Source organism: Rhipicephalus sanguineus, chromosome 2 (genome assembly GCF_013339695.2).
Source record: "Rhipicephalus sanguineus isolate Rsan-2018 chromosome 2, BIME_Rsan_1.4, whole genome shotgun sequence".
Classification (NCBI taxonomy): Eukaryota; Metazoa; Arthropoda; class Arachnida; order Ixodida; family Ixodidae; genus Rhipicephalus; species Rhipicephalus sanguineus.
In genome coordinates, this window is record NC_051177.1 from 59,230,564 (window position 1) to 59,254,449 (window position 23,886).

Here is a 23,886-nt window from a genome sequence, read left to right on the forward strand (position 1 = left end):
GAACGTAAGTTTTGCCAGAATTTGACACTGTCTAAGACCACATACAGTTTGGCTCATTCAGCTTACAGGGGAACAGCGCACAAATCCATTGCAGAGAGGCACAAAGAAGACAACCAGTGATGTGCATCATTCGTGCTCATCTTCATCCAATTTCTGCACTGTTCCCGTGTAAAATGAATAATCAACAAACCCAACTGAATATGCAGCTCATTTAGACTCGCACTCACAAGAAATAACATCCAGTCAGGCTGTCTCAGACTGAAAAAGCAAACCAACTTAGACTCACACCCGCAAAGGGGTACTGACACAAAAATTTTCATTTGTCGTTTTTTTTTTGTGCCAAATGAAAAGCCAGGCCCTCAAAAGCCTAGAAAATGTAGTGCTAAGTGCAAGTGCACCCTGAAAAAGTAACTGCAGTATGTTTTTAAATGCTAGTTTCAGTTCCTACTGTACCCTAACGTCACAACGCGGTATGAGTTTTTTGTCACGTGTTCGCACAATACAGAGCGACGTTCCCACGGCCGCTCCACATCATGGCTCCATTGGTGACGCACAAGCAGCCGTTTTGAATGTTTTGATGATGCACAAGCGGCCACCTTGGAAGTTTTGGTACCTGACGTTATCACAACTAGCCAGACTGCTGCATGAGGTCACGAGAATCGGTACTGTATTCTGACATCAAGATAGTTTTGATGTCGCTAGGTGCGCCATGTAAAAATTGACCTTAATGTCAAAATAAAATATCAGCGTTTGCTGAGCTTCACATTTGCCCGGAGTCATCTCTGCATACAGGAGATTTGTACGGCAGAGTAAACTCTCCTTTGAAAGAAGGTGTCAGAACCCCTTTAAGCACCGAGACTTGCAGATCACCAAGACTCGGGGGATCATAGGCTGATTCACTAAGACTCATGAACTCTTAAAATCACTCAGAAACACAAGCAAGTACTTACAAGCCCATAGCTAACCAAACTCAAAATTACCATTAAGTTGGGAGGTATTGCTCTGTGTGTGGCTGGGGCCATAGGCGAGTTCTAGATCTAGTCGCACATCAGTTGTTTCGTATGTTTTAACGTCCCTAAAGTCTAGCACAGATAATTGCAGATACAGCGAGTTCGGTGAAATAAGGCAACCGGCAACATCTACCATACAACAATTTATTGCTACAATAGCAATAAACAATGAACGGATGTGGAGAAATATTCCAATCAAAATACAAACTAGGGACAGGCTTACCTCTAACCTAATTTGCCCAGTACATCAGGTGAAGAAGTTGTTCACTTGTGGGTCAGCAGATATCTGTCCAAATCCTCCAGCCACACCAGAAAGCAAGCCTCTTTTAGGAGCACTTTCTTATCCTTTTTACTACGTATCAAGACGGGTTTGTACTCACAGAGAGACAAATACCTTTTCCCTCTCCAAGTGCGGTTGAAAGGGAGCACACATCGCAGTTTGGGGAGAGTAACAGGAAAACGAAGGAAAGGGAAAAGTGCACTTTTCTTCGTGCCATCCAATGGCTCCTGTAGGTGGGCTGCAATGTATGATTGCACCAACATGGTGCGCACTTGCTAGTTGCACACACTTTCTTTTTCGCAGATTAAGGTGTTTATTGGCTGTCGATTGCTTATATCAAACATAATAAGTGATGATGTGCAGCAGTCATTAATTTAATTTTGAAGCCAGAGGCTCAACAGCCGACACAAAAGCTTCTCTGAAAACTTCGTCTGAAAATCTCTCCGATGAAAGCCTAGCATTTTCTCTGGTCTGTCTTCTCTCATCAGGCGCCATTTCCAGAATGGTTTTGAAGGCGGCCGTGTAGCTGGAAACGCTGTCCGCTAGAAATCCAGTGCGCTTGCTGTTGTAATCGGTCACTATGTCCATTTTGGGCCCTCCGGAATTGTGAGCCACCATGAGAAGGCCTGCAGCCATGCACTCAACTACGCCTGAAATTTGAACAAGAATAATAAAAAATAAATAAATAAAAACCGTGAATGCATATACACTAAAATTACATGTGCTGTTCAGAATAAAACTTCATATTGCTCCACAGCAGAATCTTAGTACATGGAGATCGCTTAAAGAGAACTCCCATTTAAACTGGAAAGCAGCCTCTAATTTAGTTGGTTTTCTATCAACTTTGTTCATCGGAATCACAATCTTCTCACAAGCTTCGTGTCGCTCTGTAAATCAAGATGCTGGCAATGTCGAGATCCTTCAAGAAGCACGATTAGCAATGAAAAATCTTTTAGCACCTGCTTTCTGTGAAGAATGCTATGCCTAAAAAGTGGTTGAAAGGACTCAAGCAAGAAAAATTAGTACACATTCAATGCATGTGTATTAGCCACAGTAAGTGCTGCTTTGCTACATGCCTTTCTCAGTATAAAAGAAACTCCCGTTAAATGGAACATATTTTTTGCCCCCTTCTGATTCTGTTTAATGAGATTATAATGTACCAAGCATCGCATGAAGCAAGAATTATAAGCTGCAAGAGAAATCAAAACAAGCAGAGCTGAAAGCATAACTTGCATTTTCATTCAAACTTTAACTGATTTTGTGCTTACTGCTACTTTGTAATTACTAAAGTTTTACAACAATACTGAACTTATTTTGTCTGCAGTGTTCAATAAAAGCTGTTGACATAACTATCCAGACATTCAGTAAAGAATAGTTTGTGAAGCCAAAGTACCATCTCCACAGCGATTGGCGTCACGAATGAATGCCGAGGTCTACATACACCCATGTTTCGTTATATTTTTCTGAACACATAAGCAATAGGTTGAGTGTCATTATAGGAAAATTCAGATTAAACAATTCTATTGCACTGCAAAAAGCAATAGTGAACACAGAAGTTTCTTTCAAATTCGGTTGAACAGACATACTCCAAATAACTTCACAAAGTCAATACTAAGCTGCTTTCATCTTTAAACCAATGCCTTAAGCACCTTATTTCTTCTGCCGAAGGGGCTGGAGACTTCTCTTTGAAGTGCCTTGAATGTGTTAGCTTATTGCATCATCCTTCCAGAGATACAAGCCACTAACCCCACCAATACTAAGCTGAAAACCAATCTTACATCTATTTCTACAGAAACAAAGTTCACAGGCACTTTCTTCTTTAAACCAATGCTTTAAGTACCTCACTGCTTCTGCTAAAGGGGCTGGAGACTTCTCTTTGAAGTGCCTTGAATGTGCTAGCTTATTACATAATCCTTCGAAAGCGCTCAATGTTTGCTTCTTAGAGACTGATTTGTTAAAGTTAGGCTGCTATAGGTATGGCTTCATTATTTGACTTAACAGGAGCTGTACATCAATGTTTCATGCCGGGGCAAAAACTACAAACATTCAGTGAGAAGTATAGCATATCTGGTTTGTAAACAGACTTACACATTCCAAAGTGCTCATTCCACATGCTGTGTATGGCTGCAGATGCTCTCTTCATTTCAGAGATTAAGTCTGTAAAGGGAACGTTCAGCTTGAACTCCACATAGTCCTCAACTCCCATCTCTGCAGCAAGGCGCTTGAGACTAACGACCCGTTGCTCATCTTCCTGGTTCCTGCAGCCACCGATCATCACCAACCTAATCTTGGAAAACTCGGATTCGGGCAACTGCTCCTTGAGCTCAACCAGCACTTTTAGCTGCAACTCGTGGTCCTTTTCCGGACGGAACTGTGACAAGGAAAGCACCCTGAATTCAGCACTCGACGCACTGTCTTTTTCACTAATGGGCAACGCTTTGAACTCTTCAACGCTGCACGGGGGATACACCAAGACAGTTCGCACTGGCAGCTGCCAGAGCTCGAGGATGTGTCCCTTTGTCCAGCTGGAATTCACCATCACAAGGTCCGCACACCAACCACAGTACGCATATAGCCTGGCAAATATGCGGTAGTAGAGCAGCTTGATGGGTGTAAGAACTGCGCTCCTCGAGATGAGTCCCCTGTTGTTGTGAGCCTGCACTCTCCTTTCAACAGAGCTCAACATGTCGGTGCTGATGGTTGGATAATGTGTGTAGCACATTACCTTGCAACCGCCAAGGAATTTGAATATGGGCATTGTAAACGCGTAGCCCGTGCTGTCGATGAATATGGTAGGAACAAAGCTGAGGATGGCTTCTAGGCCCAGTATCATTGATCCGAGGCTCTGACCCAATATAGTGAATACTGGATACAGGCGTGCTTCAACTAGTGAACGGCTGCGGAGAAACACAAAGTGAAGCGTGGACTTTTCAAGCTTGACATTGAAACGCTTTTGGGCTTTTTCTATTATCTGGTCTCCGGAAACACCATGGTCACCTGTATACACAATGCAGTGATGGCTTGGGTACCTGCAAAAAAATAAATGAAATAAGGCTCGAAGTCGACATTACGAAAAAAAGATGTTTTTGGCTTAACAGGAGTACAAAGCATAGTGCCCCGTTTCATCCTTGAAATGCACAAAACAATCCCCGTGCTGGTACAGCCTCAGCCACACGGAAATGTTTCAGCACTTCTTTACGCAAGTTAACATCTAATTAACAGTGATATGCCTGTGCCTGTGTTCTCTCCTGATATTTGTATACTTCACGATATCGGAGGGAGGAAACAATTAAGAAAAATAAACAAACTTGACAATCGAAATACGCTTACTTTTCTTGGATCGCTCGAACTGTAGACCAAAGCACCTTCTCTCCACCTCCGCAGGCATTGGCGTAGGGGTGAAAGAACCCCCATGTTTGCGTTGCATCTCCGAACCTTCGGCGACTAGTGCGTTCGACTGTTCTTACTCGCAGCCACAGCAACGGAAGAGCCAAGGGGAGGCACAGGATGAAGAAAGTGATGAGCAGGAACAACATGGTGCGCACTCTGGAAGATCAACAGGTTGACACGTCAACGTGACATGCAATCACGCCGGCAAAACAATTTCAAACTCACCACGTAGCGCGCCCTGACACGCAGGATCTCTCAGTAAAGATGAGAAAGCTTTAGTTATAGTATACACAACAGGCAAAATCTGCCATTAGAATTCACGCCGAACAAGGGTGCGTTCGGTGTCTACAGCGTGTGCGTATAAATACCCAAGATGCGATAAGTGGCTGAAGACCCGGTGCTAGACCCGAAAGCAGAATCACGATTGAATACGCGTCAGCGATAACGGAGAAGGTGAGGGCAGTGGTATGGGTGAGAGCAATGCCTTCTTAGAGAGGGGAGAGAGGGAGAGCAGCAGGAGGAATGTTCGCGCTTCGCTTGTTTCGCTTCAAGGAGAGCGCCAGCGTGGTGCGAAACTAACATTGTGCAAAGTTGCAGTGTTGTTAACGTATTTGATAATCATCTTAGGCAACACTTTACATTCAGGTGTGGCTTTTGGTGCAGCGTATACTTGAAAATTGTGTCTTTGACAAAATTGGATTCATTATCAGTGCTATGACTCCACTTGCCGTCGCCCACATCTCTCTACCATGCAGCACACGCAGAGTGACGTAATGGCGGTGGCTTACAGCTGTGTATGCCGCAAGTTCCGTGACTTCTGTGTTCTTTTGTTTTAGGTCTCGCAGTGCCGCTGCTGCCTGCAGTATCCGTCTGTAACTGTTAGTAATGGTTCGTGCGATAAATTGTCCCTGTAGTGCGAACAAAAGAGTGCCGTACGTGGTCTGTGGATTGCAGGCAGCGAGCTAACGGGTGACTGCGTCGTCGCATTTGGGTGGTGTTGCCAGTTATGCGTCATTCCGACCACTCACTTCTATTTAGCGATACTAGTTCGTTTTTATTGTGCAAGACGTAAGAAAAGAACGCCGATAACGCCATGCCCTTTTCCTGGTGTCTCTCAAGATGGAAACTGTGGATACAGTTCGTCGTAGCCCTGGCCTACGGGCTTGTGATCCTTGTTGTGGTGCCACTTATCAGCGTCCAGCTTATGAACAAAGGTGCCAGTGCAGACGTTCAGGCCTGGTTTAGCAGTGGCGTTTTTGTTCTCTTGACTCTTCCCATAACTTTCTGGGAAATAATCCAGCACATACTAAACTACACGAAGCCACACCTTCAGAAGCACATAATTCGGTAGGTGCACACCCGTTTCCTGTTCGATGTATTTGATCAATGTGCGCCGCGATACTGTGTTTCCGACATATTCGTGGTTTCTCAGCACTCCGTTCTACATTCTGCCTGAGCAACAAATGTCGCACTTCAAGGTATGGCGAATTCAACTGAACGTTTCGCTGGGCTCTTGGGATATAAATAAAACTTCAGGGGCATCAATTCCTCGCTAACTAAACATTAATCGGCCCTGCGTACTACAATATTAAGAGAAAAGTATGTGCTACTATCGTTAAATACTTATCATAATCAACTTTAAAAATATTTTTTTAATTACCGAAGCTTTTAAGTTATGCATAATGGAAAAATAATTCTGGTTAATTCATACTATCGTAAAATTTCCTTCTAGTTTAAGTTCTTGCCATATTTCTATAGATACCTCGCTGCTCAAGCCAATTGTAACTCCCCGAAAAGGGAGTTCATTTGCATCATTTCACAGGATATCAAACATCTGCTAGAGAGCTTGCGAGCGAACGCAACAGATGCGCAGGAAAGCGGCAAACATGGAGTTGAGTGCTTTGTGGGACAGCTGTGCAAATACTTGTACAGTGGTTGAACGAGGAATGTTGCAGGAGCCAATGCTTCAACCAGGGGACTTGTCTCCATTATGGCGGCTGCTTGTTTGCTTAGCAGCATTTATGTACTGACCTTTACCATCAATGAATAAAATAATGCTTAGTGTATGGTGAAAGGCTTTGGAATTAATCATCTGCAGCAATTCTATCTGACACTTTGACAATCCGCTGTAGTGGGTATGAGCCACCCTTGCGGGTATAGCGATCGAACAAAGGGAGGCTGGGATTGTAATAGCAATGAACAGGCAGGGGTACTATTGTGTGTTCTTTCAAGATGCTAAGGTGACAAAAACAAAACTCGATATATACATCTAACCAATCCAGTGCGCCGACTTTTCTTAAAAGACTGCAACTCAGGAGATGTGAGATTTGGGTATATGTATACAAGTAGATCGATGCAGCGCATCTTTTCTTTCTTTCAATTGGCTGTTGGCGTTTTAATTCAACATTGTGGATCATTAGCCTTCTGAAAAGCATGGCAAAAACAAATTGGTCATTTGCATAGGACATGTGATATATTGCCACCAGCAGCAAGGGCAATAACAGTGATGGCATTAGCACACGCGATGCTTTTAACTGTGAAGCAATACTTATATAACCTGTGAATGGAGTGATTACTCATAGTGAAGAAGGCAGCCATCATTATTACTAGCATTTGAAGTGTCCTTGGACTATAAATTAGAGTTTCTTCAAGTAGAAGCGATGTGTGAATCACCTACTGTTTTAATGTGTGAATCACCTACTTTAAATTGGTCATCATTAGCATGAAATAACGAGAGATTGCATTGCATTTATAAAATACATTATCAGCCTAAAAATACTTTCAGCATATGTTTGCCTAGTAAATTTTACGCTGTGTACCTAAAAAATCTGACAAAAATTGGTGCATGACAGAGAAACATCAAGAATTTACCAGTGTAGCTAAAGTGGAGAGACATCTTGCTTAACCTTGCTTCATTTGTGTTTTATTATTGCAGAAAAAAATATATAAGAGCCAGCTGTGCAGTGAATTTATTAGTTTTCATGGTGTTGGTTTTTTTTTTTTTGCTTGCAGGATCCTATGGATGGTACCAATCTATTCGCTCAACTGCGTAAGTACAGTCACTACTAAGGAACAGTTGGAAGCTCTGTGATTTGTCATTTAATTTACTGTTTTTGTTTTTTTTTTTCTCTGTTGCAGTGGCTTGCCCTCACATGGCCAAAGACTGGAATATACCTTGACACAATTAGGGAGTGCTATGAGGCTTATGTGATATACAACTTCATGGTGTTCCTGTTGAACTTTCTGCACCGAGAGCTGGAGATGGAACTGTCTATGGATGAGCACAGGCCATCTGTGAAGCACATTTTTCCACTCTGCTTTCTACGGCCCTGCCCAGGGGGCTTGTAAGTTTTCCTCTTCACGTGTTGCATCTATTCTACGTTTTGCAAAAATTAGAGATAAATTTGTCTTCATGACTAGCTTGTGATTGGTGTCTTTAAGCTGATCGAATGACGGAATTAGATTAAGTAATGGGGTCTCAACATCCTGAAATTGCACAATGGGCCGTTAGGAACATGGTAGCGAAGGGCTACACATTTATCTTTTACCACTTTGGGTTCTTCATCGTGCACCAAAAGTACAATACTGCATATGCTATACTTTCTTGAATGTAATACCTGAGGTATGATGGGTGCAGTTTCTCATTAATTTTGGCACCCTAGCACCGATATCATCACGCATCTCGCTATTGTGCAAATATCCCTGCTCTAATAAACGGCTTCTCACATTTATAGCTAACCACCTTGCAGTATGTCATCGAGGGATGGAAACAAAAAACTTGATCCTTTCACTGTGTTGTTACTCAACAATGGCCTTCTGTGCAGATATTTTATGTTACCTCCACAAAGCATTTCAACTGTAAAAAAAAAATCCACAAGTGGGTACATTGATTTGTTCAAACCAACCCTGGATTTCTATTGTGTTCATCGAAATCTAAACACACTAGTGTTTGTAGATTGTACACCTTCTAGATTGCAACCACAGTGGCTGCAAATCTCAGCAGCGAGTGCATGCTGAGCACTGAGATGCTGCAGCAAGTATTGATTGTTTGAACTACTTTTGTGCTAGCTTGCATGTGCCACCAAGCGAATGTGATTTCAACCTGTTTATCAAAGGATGCCCCTCTTCAGGAATTTTTTTTTAAAGCTGCTGTAAAAGCTGAGCTTTAGGTTCTTGGTACACTCTTGTTTGATGTAGCTACTATGTGCAAATAAGAGTCGGTCTAATTAGTTTGGATAGTTAATTGTAAATTGTGGCGTTTACAGAACAACTAACGTATATGAATACATGTCTGTTCAGCCAGAGTTTGTGTTATTTTGTTTTAGGCGCTTCATAAGTTCCTGTCGACATGGTATTCTTCAATACACTGTAATCCGACCAATCACGACAGCACTGGCACTGTGAGTTCTCAGCCTTCTTCAAAAATATTTTGACTGACTTAACAGATGCATTGCACTGTCCTTCTTGATTTTTTTTTTTTCAGAATTACTGAAATGTTTGGGAAATATGGAGAAGGAAAGTTTGATCTCGGATATTCATACCCATATATAGTGGTTATAAACAACATATCACAGTTTGTAAGCACAAGATATATATTTTTTTTAAACATTGCATGTGTCCTACGATTTTTTATCAGTTGCTATGAATTACTTACTGTGTGCATCATCCGCATCCTGTTTTCTCATTTCTATTGTTCCTTGTTGATAATGTGGGTTGCATTTTGCTGGTATCCTTGTTCCAACATGTACACACTGCTTTTCCCCAGGTCGCTATGTACAGCTTAGTCTTGTTTTACAAGGCCTACAGGAATGAACTGACACCAATGTCTCCAATACCGAAATTCCTGTGCATCAAAGCTGTAGTGTTCTTTTCTTTCTTGTAAGTAACGCTTTGTCGTATTCAATGATATTTTTCCATAATAAAGCTAGTTTAATATCTAGCAATACAGTGAAACCTCGGTGATACGAATCTCGTGGGGTTACCAAAAATATTCGTATCATCCGAAATTCGTATCACCAGAAAACATGAAAAATTAGTATGCGACAAAAGAAAGTTGGCTTACGTTTTGATTCAGCGTTTCTCAGGGCCACAGCGACGTCATGAACAGCTCTGAATGATTGCCAGTGAAGTTGTCAAACGACAACGATCATACTTGTACTCGTATATAAGGTGCATGCGCGCGTGTGTAATTAATGAACCAGATGTGTTGTGCCCCGTGACCGCTAGTAGCCCCTTCCTAATCTTACTACGCTTGCTTTTCTGCATGACACCAAAGTACTGCAGCGAAAGTGACTTAAGAAGCGCTTTGCACATGATAGATGAAGGCCAAGCTCCTTCGCCAAGACCGTCCGCTTCGTCTCTTGGGGTCTTCGTCCACCTTTAATGGGACTGCATGGCGGACTCGCAGCCCAAGTTTCCGTCTTGTTTCATATAACGTCTGTTTGCGGGGACATGGCTTGCATCGACGTAGGAGGCACGTGTTAACACAGTACAAAGACGCTGCTGCCTCGAGCACAGGAGCACGCGTCGAAAAAAAAGCGCGTGTCAACGTCATCTGTAACTCAAACGCGAAGGCGCCTAAAGGCCTCCAATATTCGCGTGCACTTTCTCGAAGGCAACGAGGCACCGTTGATGGTCGCACAGCGCGCGGGCCGCACCTGTTCGTACCTGTGCACTAGCGTACGTTCGTATCAAACGTCGCGGGGTGCAAATCGGCTCGCAACAACCGTACTCCAATACATTGCAGGCTAATGGGCCTTGGCCGGGACCACAGAAAAATTCGTATCGCCCCAAAATTCGTACGAGCCGTGGTCTTATCACCGAGGTTTTACTGTACTTGGAATGGTTTATGCTACCTGTGATGTACAACAGGGAGCAAGATAAGTCTGGAAACGCATCAGGCAGCCGAAATCAGATAAAACTGCATCATTGCACCTTCCGACTTTGAGCGTCTGGTGATGAGACATCGCAGTGCACGTGCACATCCTTTCACGCTCGCAGCAATGGCCTTTTATTCGCCTGCTGCAGACCGGTTGATTACCAGTAGCGTTTGGCGGTTGGGGTCGCTTTCTTTCTTCAATCCGTCGTGCACTCTGTTCAACAGGAGCACAATGGGGGTGAAGCGTACGGTGCTTGCTTGGCGCTTGTTAAAGAGATAACATATCCTTCTGCCTAAGTTGCTTTCATTTTTGTTCTTTCACAGGCAACCTATGACCACGCTGATATCTTCTCACACTATTTTTGACTCATCTACTTGCCTATTTCGTTGCATGTGCAAAGTGACCTGCCCGTCTCATTTCACTGGATGTTGATAAAGTGAACAATTTCTTCGGCGCAACACCTCCTCGTTTTTGGTGCCCTTGTTTGCATTTCACTATCACACGGGACGTTTCAAAAGAAAATGCAAAGGGACCTGACGCTGTATGTGGCACCTGTTTATCACTGAGACAAGGTATGTTATCTCTTTAACCAGGGTGAAGCGAGCAGTGTACGCTTTACTTTCATTGCACCCCTGTCAAACTTAAGCGCATGATGGATTGAATAAAGAAAGCAGCCCCAACTGCCAAATGTCATATAATCAGCTAGTCCTCCGCAACCGAGTAAAAAGACATGGCTGCACCCGTGAGAGGACGCACGCTGCAATGTCGCAACACCAGATGCTGAATGTCAGGAGGCGTGGTGGTGCAGTTTTATCATATTTCGGCTGCCTGTCGTGTGTCCCAACTTATTGTGCTGCTGGGTGTATGCATTGCAATGCAGCTGAAAATTTGGTGTGATAAAGATTTCATTAGGATGCATTATGCTTTGTCATTCAGATTGCACAAACCTGAAAAAACAATGTTGACGCGTGAGGTAAATTTTCCAAGGCTGATCACAATTATTGCTGTCACATTCAAACACAAAAACAATGTTAAAATGTTTTGGTGCACTTCTTTGAAACTGACTTTTCTTTATAAACTTTAACATAAATTCTCTTATACAAAAAGAGTTCAAAGCAATCTCTATAGCTTCATTTAGATTCAGTTCACCTCTGTTTGGTGACTCCAGGAATGACTAAGGTTTTAAAAGTCCCATGACATTCACCTTAACAGGAACTCCCCATTATATTCACGTGCTGCTTGTAGCTGTACCAATGATCATGGTTGTTATTTATTTATTTATTTATTTATTTATTTATTTATTTATTTATTTATTTATTTATTTATTTATTTATTTATTTATCAAGTACTGCCAGCCTTGTTACTAGGCTTTAAGCAGGAGTGGGCATTTTGACCAAGCACTAACAATAAACCAGACACTCAATAGCATTGTGTTGCTGTGAAGTGCAGCAGTATGAATCCGTACCAACTTGCGTAATTGTCAGTCCTTCTAACCGAAAAGAATAACCATCCTAATAGCTTGACAGATACAAGCAATGTAAAGGAATTGTTGTCTATGTGCAAGTCCAGAAAGAAATGTTGAGACCATTTGGAAATTAACAATGTTTACAGGTAACATGTTCCATTTGGAAACCATAGGTATGAAAAATTAATGCTTAAATACCCTTGTCCTGCATGAAAAGCCTGTAACCTTTGTAGGGTGGTACCAGCTTCTGGAATATTGGGTAGCTGGTAAAATTTATGCACGTTTATGCATGTTTAATTGGCTATGGTGCTGTAAATAGAAAAGCTTCAGTCTTTCTTTGTAACCCCCCTAATGCTAGATTTTCGAGTTTTGCAGCTTGGGAGTTAAAAAGCGTAACATGCATAGAATACAACGTGTTTCACTGAAATAATCGAATTATCTTTGCATCTTCTTTTTCGTCTGCTTTTTGGCCTTACTACATCCTCCAGTGCAGAATATCCAACTCAACATTTAAGTCAGTCTTCCAACATCTGTCCTTCATCTATCATTTTTGTCCCTCTGACTGAAACAGAGGCAGTTAGTATTGACACTTTTTTTTTTAATTCTCTATGCGTATGATTAAAAACAGTTCTCTAATTTTTCAGCCAATCGGTGATCATCTCACTGTTGATATACACGGGCTTAGTGTCCCCCTCTTTCTTTAGTGAGAAAGGAACTGCTGGTGATGTGAACAGAGGTCTTCAGGTAAGCACTGTTCCCTTTCACCTAAGTAACTATGTAGGGCAGTATTTCCTGTCTTTGATCTTGGTGAAAATGTATATTTAGTGACCATCTATGTCTTAAAGGGAGGAAAAATGGTGGTGCCCCAAGCTGATATTTTGAGCTTATTCACACCAGCGAATTTGCCTAATGCAAACTCAGTTTTTATGATCCCAAAGTGAGAAAATAATGTAAGCCCAAATCTTATATGTACCTCATAGTGTTAACGTAAGAAATATAGCATGCCTCCAGTTTTTTGCAGTCAGGAGAATATATATACGTATGTATAACATTACCTGCACATTGTTGAAGGTGATTTGCACATATTTGTTGTCTCTGTCAGCCCATTGTTGACTGATATGATTGAACCACAACGTGTGATCATGTTTGTCATCTATTTTTGATATTACGCATTCCTTAAATGAATGAACATGCAACCATATCAAATGGGACCATAACATGCCCTAACCACTTTGAAGGAAAGGAGATGATTCTTAAGGGCTCGTTTATCTTTGTTAGACACAATATTAATGAGAACTAACAGACAATAACGCCAAGGAAAGCATAGGGTGCGTTATCTGTAGTATTTAGAATATAAATGTGAAGAAAGTAAAGTGGACGAAAAGATAACTTCCTGACTAACATAACGCTGACTAACACTCCTAGGTTTAAATCCAGATATATACCCCACAAAGTGAACGGGAGGATGACAGCCGCCGTAGCTCAGTGGTAGAGCATCGGTTGTGTTATTCGAAGATCACAGGTTCGGTCCCTGCCGGCGGCAAGTTATCTTTTCGTCCACTTTACTTTCTTCACATTTATATTCTAAATACTACAGATAACACCCCCTATACTTTCCTTGGTGTTATTGTCTGTTAGTTCTCATTAATATTGTGCCTAACCACTTTGTCAGCCAACCAGTGACATGTATATCGCTAGCACATAACAGTTAAGTTGCTGCCATTTTGTCTTGTAAAACAGCTTCTCTACTAAGTTAGGGTTTTAAATGACAGTGGCATGTTGTCACTACCAACCTACAGGAGGGTACTTAACTGGGCTGATTGGTGCATAACGAAGCGGAACAAAGAGCACAACAGCAGGATATAGCAAAGACTACAAGCACTGTGTCTTTCATCTTTACTACTTCCAGTTAATGCACTACTTATTCTTTTTCATTGATACATGTTCTATCGCCATCTTGTGATGACAGTGGCAACGATCTTGGCTGTGACACTAGGATGTTCTATGTGACTTCAATGTGCAGGCAACGTTTGGACCATTCTTTGGGGGAAAATGTGCATGATAGAATCTAATGAATCGGTAGGAGTAAAATAGTGAAATTTACTGAGGATTCATGTGGTGCTGCTTTCATAGATACATCATGAGCAGCTGGTGAGGGCTACCAAGAATAGTAAGAAACTCTTTTTTGCATCTCTCTTCAGGACTTCCTGATCTGCATAGAGATGTTTGTGGCCGCGGTTGCCCACTACTTTGCCTTCTCGCACGTCCCATACGTGGACCCACATGCACGGCCCATCCCCTGCTGCCTGTCGTTCATGGCCATGTGGGACGTGTCCGACGTGACGCAGGACGTGTCTGACCATATTAGACATGTCGGTAAGGCGGGCTACTCCCTGCTGCCTCTCATTCATGGCCGCGCGGGACCTCTGACCTGACACAGGATGTATGAAAGGCCGTGCTAGCCATGGCGGTAAGGCAGGCTACTGTGTGCTTTGATCTAGCTGGGATTGGGGCATGCGACACACCACAGGCCTCAGGCTGAAGCTGTTCTGTCTCTCCCCTTTCTCGCTGTCCTCGTGGACTTGGCTCTGCGGTCCCCAGCTTGTTGAAACTCTGATGCTGCAGTGAATACCAGCTTCATTAAGGGAGGGAACAACCCGGCTGTTGTGTTCGCTTGATCTAAGTTAAGCGCATGCTACCTTTCGGGAGCTCCGCAGTAACATCTTTAATGGCAGCAGTTTTCCTCTATATGTCCTACCCGCACCTGACATAGTGCAAATAAGTTGAAGATACAATGATAAAATCATGAGTATAGATGTGTAACTAAGAAATGGCTAAACATGGACATGGGAAAGGCACCTCTGAACTTGAAAACTTACTTGAGCTTACTTGTGCGTTTCAGTTATGGGTGAATATATCTTTTATACGAATTGGTCATGTGGTATGAAAAAAGGGGAGGGGGCAGAATTTAAGACGATGCTAAAGCTGTAATTACTGACTGACAGTCCATGTAGTGATTCAGTGACATAGCATCACAGACACATAGAGAAAGCTCACATTACATACTAGCCAAGCCTGCTCACTGTGTAAGTCTGTAACCAGCACCGACACGAGAAAGCAACTCTCAAAAGTGGCATTGACTTCCAAAAGCAGGCACACCTCAGTGAAAGAAGTCAGCACAGCAGTAAGAGGTGTAGTGGACATTGCTCTCAGTTTTCTCTGAACTGTAGGACTGAAATTAAGATTGTCTCGGGGATAAGTAAACATGCTAGTTGGAAATAGTGGCCTTGGCTAGAGTAACAAAAAAAAACCGAAAAAAAAAAACCCTCGTCGTAACTGCGTTGTCTGCAAACATACTTGATGCTGTTTGCCTTACAGCATGTGCCTGCAGCGAAAAAAAGAAGTTAGGGGAGATCCAGTAACTTTCTTCGGGCAGACATTGTAGACAGGTAGACAGAAGAGTTTCCAATGTTACTTAACTTCATTCACCATGTTGCCAGTTATGGCTGCATTGTGCAACCTGGGTGATGCACCGCCAAGAAAGAAATACAAGGACCAGCGAGGAGTGATTCTGACACATGCAAAGCAGACGGACAGGATACCATGATGGATCTTCACTGTAAAAATCAGACACCATGAAATTGCTCTCCAAAAGCTTGTCATTGCAGTGCACATATACACAAACTGATCTTTGTATGAACATTGTTGTATGAAGTCAAATTTCGCAACTTATTTTCACTGTAGAAGATTGACGTTGCATAGCAGTACCACTGATGCCACATCGGATTCACAGGACGTGCTTGTAAACATCTACACCTCTTCATAAGTCCTGTACCTAATTTTGTAAAGATATTGTTCAGCTAAGCAATATGTGCTGTACTTGTGACAAACAGCCAATGTTATGCATAGTTACCAGCAGCTACCAACTACCAGTGTGCGCTAGTGTATAAATCAGTCTGTATATTTTAACATGCTCACTACTTTGACTAAGGATGAGGCAGCATTCTTCCTGCCTTAATCTTCATAATTCTTTCGAAGAAATTCATACAGAAATGAACACAATTTAATTAGTATCAGCTTTATCGGACTTGCTTGGCTTCATTTGATGTACATACATCTTATTGCACGTGATGCAAGGTTGCTGTAGCGATGGGAGAAAGTAACCTTCACTTGTGCAAAACTCATATAGGGAGAACCATTCCACAGATTCACAGAACTTCTCCAAAAATTATGTCCTGTTTTACTTTGATTATTTATGCTCCATCAACTTTATGGACAACCATAAAGTTGAGCTGGAGACGATATTCTGAACGGCTTAGTTTGGATAACTATAGCACTAATCATCCTTCATACCTGCCTCAATTCTTTAGCACTTGTGCATGCAAGTGCCAGCTCACGTGTGACACTGAAGCTGTGAAGTGGAAGACTGTCTTGGGGCGGCATATATTCAGCTACCATGCCAGCCTACCAGCATGCTGAGAAAAGTTAACATATCTGTAGCTTTTGCTAACATCAGTGCCTCCTATTTGACTTCCATAAATCACCATGTTAACAGCATAACAGGTAATTAGTGTCCACAGAGGCATTATTTTAGCTTTACTTCTTAAAATGGCAATCTAGGTCTTGGTAAATTTTATTGCTGGTTTGTCACCAAGAATAAATTTCTTGATAAAACAAAAAGGAAAGAAAGAATTATAGTGTTTTTGTAATGATCCTGAAACATAATCATTTCCTTGACTGGGCTTAAAATGCCCAAGTGTACCTGCAGCAAATTCTGTGGTTCAGTATCTGGAAGCTGATAGATAGAGAAAGCATCATACAAGGGGGTGTGTCCAGATAAGATCGAACACGAGGTCCCGGTCACCATTCCAGATTTTGATGAAATTTACTGTAGGTCTAGGCATTACATCCAGAACAATGGTTTCAAAATTAGTTTCGCGAAAAAAAATTTTGTTCACCTGAAAAAAATATATATAAATTTTGGCTGTAAAAAACACTTTTCCGCCAATTTCGCGATTTCTGAATTTTGAGCGCACCTACGGAGAAAACGGTGCACTTCTTGGTCACAATATTTATTCCCCTCAAAAAACAAGTGATATACAATCTTATGAGTCTATTATTTCTCTTGCTTGTCGAAGCACTTTTGAAGAAAAAAAATCACAAACTTGGCAAATCGCGCAAAATACCCATATTTCAGGAATTTATTGCTGCAAACAAATAAAAGTGAGGATAATAAAAATTGGTATATATTCACTTTGATACCTTCGCTCTCTTTAAAATAGTTTTCGTGGTTTTACCGCGCTCCGTTTTACTCGATAATTGGGCTGAAACGTGATTCACCAAAAACACTGAACTTTGAAAATAGTTTCTCAAAAAGGCCATTTTTATTTTTTTTTAAATCGCTGTGATTGAAGTGAAGGACGTCATCTACCAGTCTGCATAAAAAAATGTTGCATTATTTTGGTTGCTAACAAGTTATAAGGTGTCAAATGTGACCAAGTCAGCCTAGCGGCCGCGTCGTTCGTTATGTGCTGAAACTCGAATATAAATTGTCAAAAATACTTGTACGTGACATAATCACAAATCAGCAGCTCCATACCAACAAATGCGCAGCCAGCTGTCATGGTTTAGCAAGCTTTGTCTTGCTGTCAGCCGCTTGACAAACCCGCAGCAGCGGCCGCTCGATGCTGCGGGCGCTCACATTATACGAGTGCCGCTTCGATTGCGGATGAGCGCCACTTGCGCGCCAAACTACGCTCAGAGGACGAAAGAGAGAAGGAATGCATCACTGTGAAAGTTAAAGGCTGTTAAGTGCCAACAAAAGCCATATTATACAATGATATCTCTGCCGGCAATTTTGCAGTGACCACCTCCAGTAGTGCGCTCATGTGTTGCTTCCTCTCTTCTGATGGCCTAAAGATGATTAGGTTCACTCTATCAGCAATATATGACACAAAAGCAAGCCATTGACATCTAAAGAAAGCTGTCATACGTGCTTCCGATGGTCGAACTACTGAAACTGCAGTTGTTCTCCATCTCGTGCAACACTTGTGTCAGCCGGCTGTGAAAAGAAGTGTGCCCAAGTCCTTTGCTTTATTAAAGCACCGCTTTTACAGTACTGTATTGTTGTGCGTCTGCAGATATAATATTCAACGCAAGCCGAGCATTTAGCACATTATATTGCGGCTACGGGCATTACAGCAGGGAAAAAAGAAAATACATACGTGCTGTACTAAAGGCGCTCACTGCGAAAGTTGCCGGCAGAGTTTTCATTGTATATTATAAAATTTGTTGGCACTTAACAGCCTTTAACTTTCACAGTGATGTATTCCTTCTCTCGTTCGTCCTCTGAGCATAGTTTGGCGCGCAGGCGGCACTCATCCGCAGTTGAAGCGGCACTCATGTAATGTGAGCGGCTGCAGCATCGAGCGACCGCCTCTGCGGTTTTGTCAAGCGGCTGATAGCAAGACAAAGCTTGCTGAACCATGACACCTGGCTGCGCATTTGTTGGTGTGGAGCTGCTGATTTGTGATTATGTCACGTACAAGTACTTTCGACAATTTTTATCAGAGTTTCAGCACATAACGAACGACGTGGCCGCTAGGCTGACTTGGTCACATTTGACGCCTTATAACTTGTTAGCAACCAAAATAATGAAATGTTTTTTTTATGCTGAATGGTAGATGACGTCCTTGACTTCAATCAGAGCGATTTTTAAAAACATTAAAAATGGCCTTTTTGAGAAAACTGTTTTCAAAATTCGGCGTTTTAGGTAAATCACTTACGTTTCAGCCCAATTATCGAGTGAAACAGAGCACGATAAAACCACGAAAACTATTTTAAAAGGGAGCGAAAGTATCAAAGTTAATATGTACCGATATTTATTATCCTCACTTTTATTTGTTTGCAGCAGTAAATTTCTGAAGTACAGGTATTTTGCACGATTTGCCAAGTTTGTGATTTTTTCTTCAAAAGTGCTTCGACAAGCAAGAGAAATAATACTCATAAGATTGTATATCACTTGTTCTTTGAGGGGAATAAATATTGTGACCAAGAAGTGCACTGTTTTCTCCCTAGGCGCGCTCAAATTTCAGAAATCGCGAAATTAGCGGAAAAGTGTTTTTTGCGGCCGAAATATATATATATTTTTTTTCAGGCAAACAAAATTTTTTTTTCGAGAAACTAACTTCAAAACCATTGTTCTGGATGTAATGCCTAGACCTACAGTAAGTTTCATCAAAATCATGAATGGTGACCGGGACTGCGTGTTCGATCTTATCTGGACACACCCCAAGCTTAAATAATTTGACTTCATTAACAAACTTGCTGGCAGAAACCTTCACGCTATCAAAAAAGAAAGAAAAGAAGAAAGGGCACACAGTCTTACACTGCCACCAAGAAACGTACTATGAGAAGTCATCATAGTTGTGCTTAGTCTTCGTGACTGTGTTCACTATCCAAAGAATTTCTCTGTTTACAGGCCAGTTGTGTCTCAAGCCAACGTTTGTGACTCTAAGCTATCACAGCCCTCTATAGTAGCAACATCTCTCACGAGTAAACCACACGACATTGTAAGGTGACATAATTTGTACTGAAAGCTGCTTTTATAAAGCAGCCACTATGCATAGCTTTGGTGAAATCTAGTATGATAGCGTGTAGTAGCAGTTTGTCAGCCCTGCATGAACATGAAAAAATTTAAATTTAAAAATAGTAACAAATAAGGTAGGAGTTCAGTGGAAGATGGAAACATGAAGATAAGAAAACTAGTAACTAATACTTCACATAAGGCGAGGTGTCCTAGTGAAAGTTTTATTAAAACTTAAAATTTTAATCAACTGGTTGGTTGCTCTTCTTCCAAGCATGCATGGAGTTCCTCCTCTTCTTCTGCCAGCTCTACCTCATTTCTGTACGGTGTCAGTGGTTTTGGCTCCTCTCATATCACCCTGTCAGTCAACTCTCCTTTCATCAGTTTCTTCATGTTGATATCTTACTCAAGGTTCCCTTACTATAAGCAGAGGAACAATGTTTTTTCATTTTTGGGTAAGTTAGCCAGACAAACTTATCCTAGTGGCCATGACTGCCTGGTGTCAACTTACCAGTGGCTTCAGCATTGCAGCTAGCAGTAGAAGATAATGAACTTAAATAAAACATAACGTCAAGGCAAAAGAGAAAACAAATTCAGCGAACATAGTCTTTGTTCTCAAGTTGGTTACAGCCAAATCAGGGATGCAGTTGAGAGAAGCAAGACACCACATTGTCCTACCTCTCACCAAGTGACTTATCACTAGGCGGAGCAGCGCACTTCCTGGCAAGTAGCTGTAGGTTACCAGTAAAGGTGACTTGGGAGCAACAGTTTGGCTTCTTCGTCACTGATTATGCAAAGGGTTTTTGTGGAAAGATGCGTGTGAGGTGGTGGCCTCCCTTATCAACATCATTTTCAAAGTTCATGAACGGAACATCTTTAAAATGAAAGCGCTTACAATTTGAGGTTGAAGTTATGTCAAAATGACACCATTCTGGCAGGTTTCAAGTTTTGGATTTGTTTATAAAACAAGGCTGAACAGACGTGGGATAACCGTGTTGGTGTAAGGACCATGTGCCCACATTTCTTGAGGCTGAAAGTTACTGAGATTTTGTATTATAGCATCTTTGTGGAGCCTGTTGTTATGTCAACATTGGTGCAATTGTTTTTTCCCTTGAATGTAGCAATAGTGTACAAGTCTCACCACCAGCTCTCTGAAGTGCTTTGATGAGGAGCATTGTGCAAAGAAAGCTTAACGACAAATTCTTGTATATGTCTAAATATTAGTATCCATGGTTCCACCGTTTGTCCCCTATTGTCGAACCAATACCTTTTACATCTATACCATGGGGTCGAATGAGCCAGTATTAATAGTTCATTAATTGCTTATTAATTGAGCATGTTGAGTTTCAGTCACGGTCACATCATCATGCTATTTGTTTGTTCCTTTTGTGGTGTGCAGAACCCACAGCACACACAGTATAACAGAGAGACAAAACACTCGGAATGATAGCCATTAATGGTTGTTTAGGAAGGTAAACAAAACAAGTTACCTCGTGAAGGAATGTAGTCAGCTTGTATTGCACAGTACCTTTGGAACATTACTGTCTTCATTTAGGGAGCAGCTTTTGCCAAGTTTTCTACAGCGCTTGATCTTATGTTTCTTTATAAAAAATATGAAATATGAGCAGGCTTTTTAGTCCCTGAACTGAATATAGCATATGTATGTAATCTCCAGGCATAATATTTTGTTGAGATAAAACTGTTCTTGTGTGAGCTATTTCCTTAACATGTTGTGTTGTACTTCTACTTTTTCCAATAAACTTTATACCCATCTGTAAAAGCAGAACATAGGTTAATGCAGCCAGTCGATTTCACTGCATTTGTCTGTACTGTTTTTCAGGCAACACTGTAAAGAATACAGTGCAACGCAGGCCAGACTACTTCAGCGAGAGGAAGCTTCTCCTAGGAAGCTTTTCAGATGACACCTGCATTCCAGTGAATGAACCTGGCGACTTCCTGAATGACAGGCCTTCTCGGAGTGGGTATCTGAGCATTGCAGGCAGCTCTACGAACGCGCACGTGACTTAGGTGCCCTTTTTTTGCTAAAGTCGGAGATTGGTTATTGTGTAATGATGGATTTGTCAGCTGCCTGCCATGGTCTTGATGGTTGTGCTTGAAGCATCTGAGAGGATACTGGTATAGGTCGCACTGTCAGAGCTGCCCCCCCCCCCCCCATTTTTTTTTTCTTATAAAGCCTACCCAACACTTGAGGAAACTGCGTTAGCTTGCTGCCTTCTTCTGCCATGCAGATTTTCTTGTATCTAAAGAGATTAGCCTTTAGTATGACCACAGCTTTAATCTTTATTTTTTCTTGTTGCCATTCGCATTTGATTGAGTTTTTGCGAGTACATGTATACTCGCGGACAACTTTTCTTGGCAATGAAGGAAAGGCTACGGGAGCGGAGCTACTGCACATGTACTGCTCCGCGAAGTAGTCCGGTTGGCGCGCATTTCGAATTTAGTCTTCGTTAGTGAACCTTCGATATCTCCTGTGACGGCCATTTGTTTATTCGAGCGGCCGTCACAGGCTTAGACAGCTGTTTGTTAGTGAAATTTGTCACAAACTCCCTCGGCGAGTCGTCGGAAAAGCTGGAGGGTGACGAGCGCTCACCTGAAGACGAAGACGCCATTTTGACTGTGAGGTGCACGTAAAAGGTGCGACGTTTTTACAGGTGCAAAAACGCGAAATGACACTGCATAAAGCAAAACAAATATAAATACCTCCTTGGTGCGCGCTGACCCTCTTTTCAAACAGCGCCCCGTAGAAAATAAAGTAATGTTCTTTTTATTCTCACGTAGAAAACACGGACGCAATTGTGGGACTATATTCTTCAGCGGTAGCACACGCGTAGTTCGGCTCTGTAGCCTTCCCTTCATTTCCAAGAAAAGTTGTCCGCAAGTATAGTGCTGCTAGGTTCCGATCTATTTCTTCGTTTCTGCTCAGTTATTATTGTGCAGCTATTGTACATATTGTTGTAGGTTTCTCTAAGCAATTCTAAAGTGTTTGTATGTGTGCAAGTGGGATGGTAATATACAGTTTATCTTGCAGTTCACCAAAGCCCTTTTTATGAAATACTAGCGACATGAACACTGGTATGCTCTTATACTGTGTGCGTGCTGTTCTTTTACCATTGTAAGTTCATGCAACAAAGCACCCTATGTGATTAGCATCAGCTGGTTTGAGCTGTACGTCTAACGAACTTCGTGCAGTGTGCAGCACTGGCCGTATACAGCCTGCTTGGTTTTATTTTGTTGGATGATTTATGTTATGTTTTACTGTTATATTTTTAGCAGACTTTTACTTAGGAAAACAGTCCTGGCCACTATGATCTGCTCTGTTGGTACATTTTTGCAATCGCGAAGACGTCACTTTCTAATGTGATCTGTTAATTTTATTGCTGGCATCTCTAGTCATTCCAAAATGACCATGACGCTGTTTATATGGCATTACTGTTCTAAACATTTGTAAGGAGTGCCTTATTCAGACACTTGTGTGAATGCTTGTCACGTAATCGTTTCTTCAATGTGGAAAATAAAATTATTCAATCTTTGTGGTATAGGAGTCTCTGTCTATATATGTGATTTAAGAGTGTCCAACGTTCTCATAGAAAGTCGCAGTTTCTGATCAGTTCTGCGTAGCTCATGTGTTGTATTCGGGAACTGCGGCCTAGTTTTTGCTTACAGGCCCCTCACCACGCCCCACTGCAAATTTTGGTTAATCGTTGGAAGTTGTAGGGCACCACCTAGGGGACGTATTACCAAAGGAATGCTTCAGGTTGGTTCATTATTGGGCATGTTCGAATAAATTGAATTTTTCTGCTACTATGCCTTCATGAGGTGAGCTTCACTGCTGGAGACAACACTCTCCCCCTGTGCTTCAGGCGGCGTCCACAAATGGCATAGCTGCCTTGCGTTCTCTCAAGTGCCCGAGGACAGGAAGCACGTTGTCTCAACATGACGAATCCCACCTCTCTTCAGTCTTCTTTTCTTATTATTTTTAGAACACTCTGCATTAAACCGAGAAACACTCATGTGCCATTCTCAGCCATATTCCACGACCAGTTTGGATGCACATGTGCATCTCCAGACCAGTCACGGACGTTCCAAGGAGTAGCTGTTACATAGGTGTTCAGGGTATACCGACACGAAAATTTGTTGTGCGTCGCCAACGAAGCCATGGCCGCTGCGCTCTGTTAATGACACACAAGCGGCCATTTTGCATATTTTGGTACCTGACATCGTCATAACTAGCCATACTGGTGCGTGAAGTCACCACA

At 42.0% G+C, this 23,886-nt stretch overlaps 2 protein-coding genes across 3 annotated transcripts; one reads left to right on the plus strand and one right to left on the minus strand.

Moving 5' to 3' along the window:
- Positions 1–1,224: 1,224 nt before the first annotated feature.
- Positions 1,225–5,114, minus strand: LOC119383045 (GDP-Man:Man(3)GlcNAc(2)-PP-Dol alpha-1,2-mannosyltransferase). Its single transcript, XM_037651023.2, has 4 exons — positions 4,906–5,114; positions 4,621–4,836; positions 3,379–4,319; positions 1,225–1,940 (listed from the first exon to the last, which is right to left on the minus strand). Exons 2-4 carry the CDS (start codon positions 4,824–4,826, stop codon positions 1,660–1,662), a joined length of 1,428 nt encoding a protein of 475 aa, XP_037506951.1. The 5' UTR covers positions 4,827–4,836; positions 4,906–5,114; the 3' UTR covers positions 1,225–1,659.
- A 343-nt stretch (positions 5,115–5,457) lies between these two features.
- On the plus strand, positions 5,458–23,166 carry LOC119383047 (transmembrane protein 184C). Of its 2 annotated transcripts, none has more exons than XM_037651025.2 (9): positions 5,458–6,027; positions 7,693–7,729; positions 7,819–8,024; positions 9,006–9,080; positions 9,164–9,257; positions 9,446–9,558; positions 12,669–12,768; positions 14,226–14,494; positions 21,450–23,166. In XM_037651025.2, exons 1-8 carry the CDS (start codon positions 5,774–5,776, stop codon positions 14,457–14,459), a joined length of 1,113 nt encoding a protein of 370 aa, XP_037506953.1. In that variant the 5' UTR covers positions 5,458–5,773; the 3' UTR covers positions 14,460–14,494; positions 21,450–23,166. The 2 variants fall into 2 exon arrangements, with proteins under 2 accessions (XP_037506953.1, XP_037506952.1); XM_037651024.2 differs by having other exon boundaries at positions 14,226–14,400.
- Positions 23,167–23,886: the final 720 nt, after the last annotated feature.

Excerpts from the sequence above, each read along its gene's own strand:
- LOC119383047 (XM_037651024.2), top strand. The coding sequence starts at position 5,774 with ATGCCCTTTTCCTGGTGTCTCTCAAGATGGAAACTGTGGATACAGTTC. Across the intron at positions 7,730-7,818 it reads CAATCTATTCGCTCAACTGC|TGGCTTGCCCTCACATGGCC; the intron begins GTAAGTACAGTC and ends TCTCTGTTGCAG. Across the intron at positions 8,025-9,005 it reads CGGCCCTGCCCAGGGGGCTT|GCGCTTCATAAGTTCCTGTC; the intron begins GTAAGTTTTCCT and ends ATTTTGTTTTAG.
- LOC119383045 (XM_037651023.2), bottom strand. The coding sequence starts at position 4,826 with ATGTTGTTCCTGCTCATCACTTTCTTCATCCTGTGCCTCCCCTTGGCT. Across the intron at positions 4,320-4,620 it reads GTTCGAGCGATCCAAGAAAA|GTACCCAAGCCATCACTGCA; the intron begins GTAAGCGTATTT and ends ATTTTTTTGCAG. Across the intron at positions 1,941-3,378 it reads GAATGAGCACTTTGGAATGT|GCGTAGTTGAGTGCATGGCT; the intron begins GTAAGTCTGTTT and ends TTCAAATTTCAG.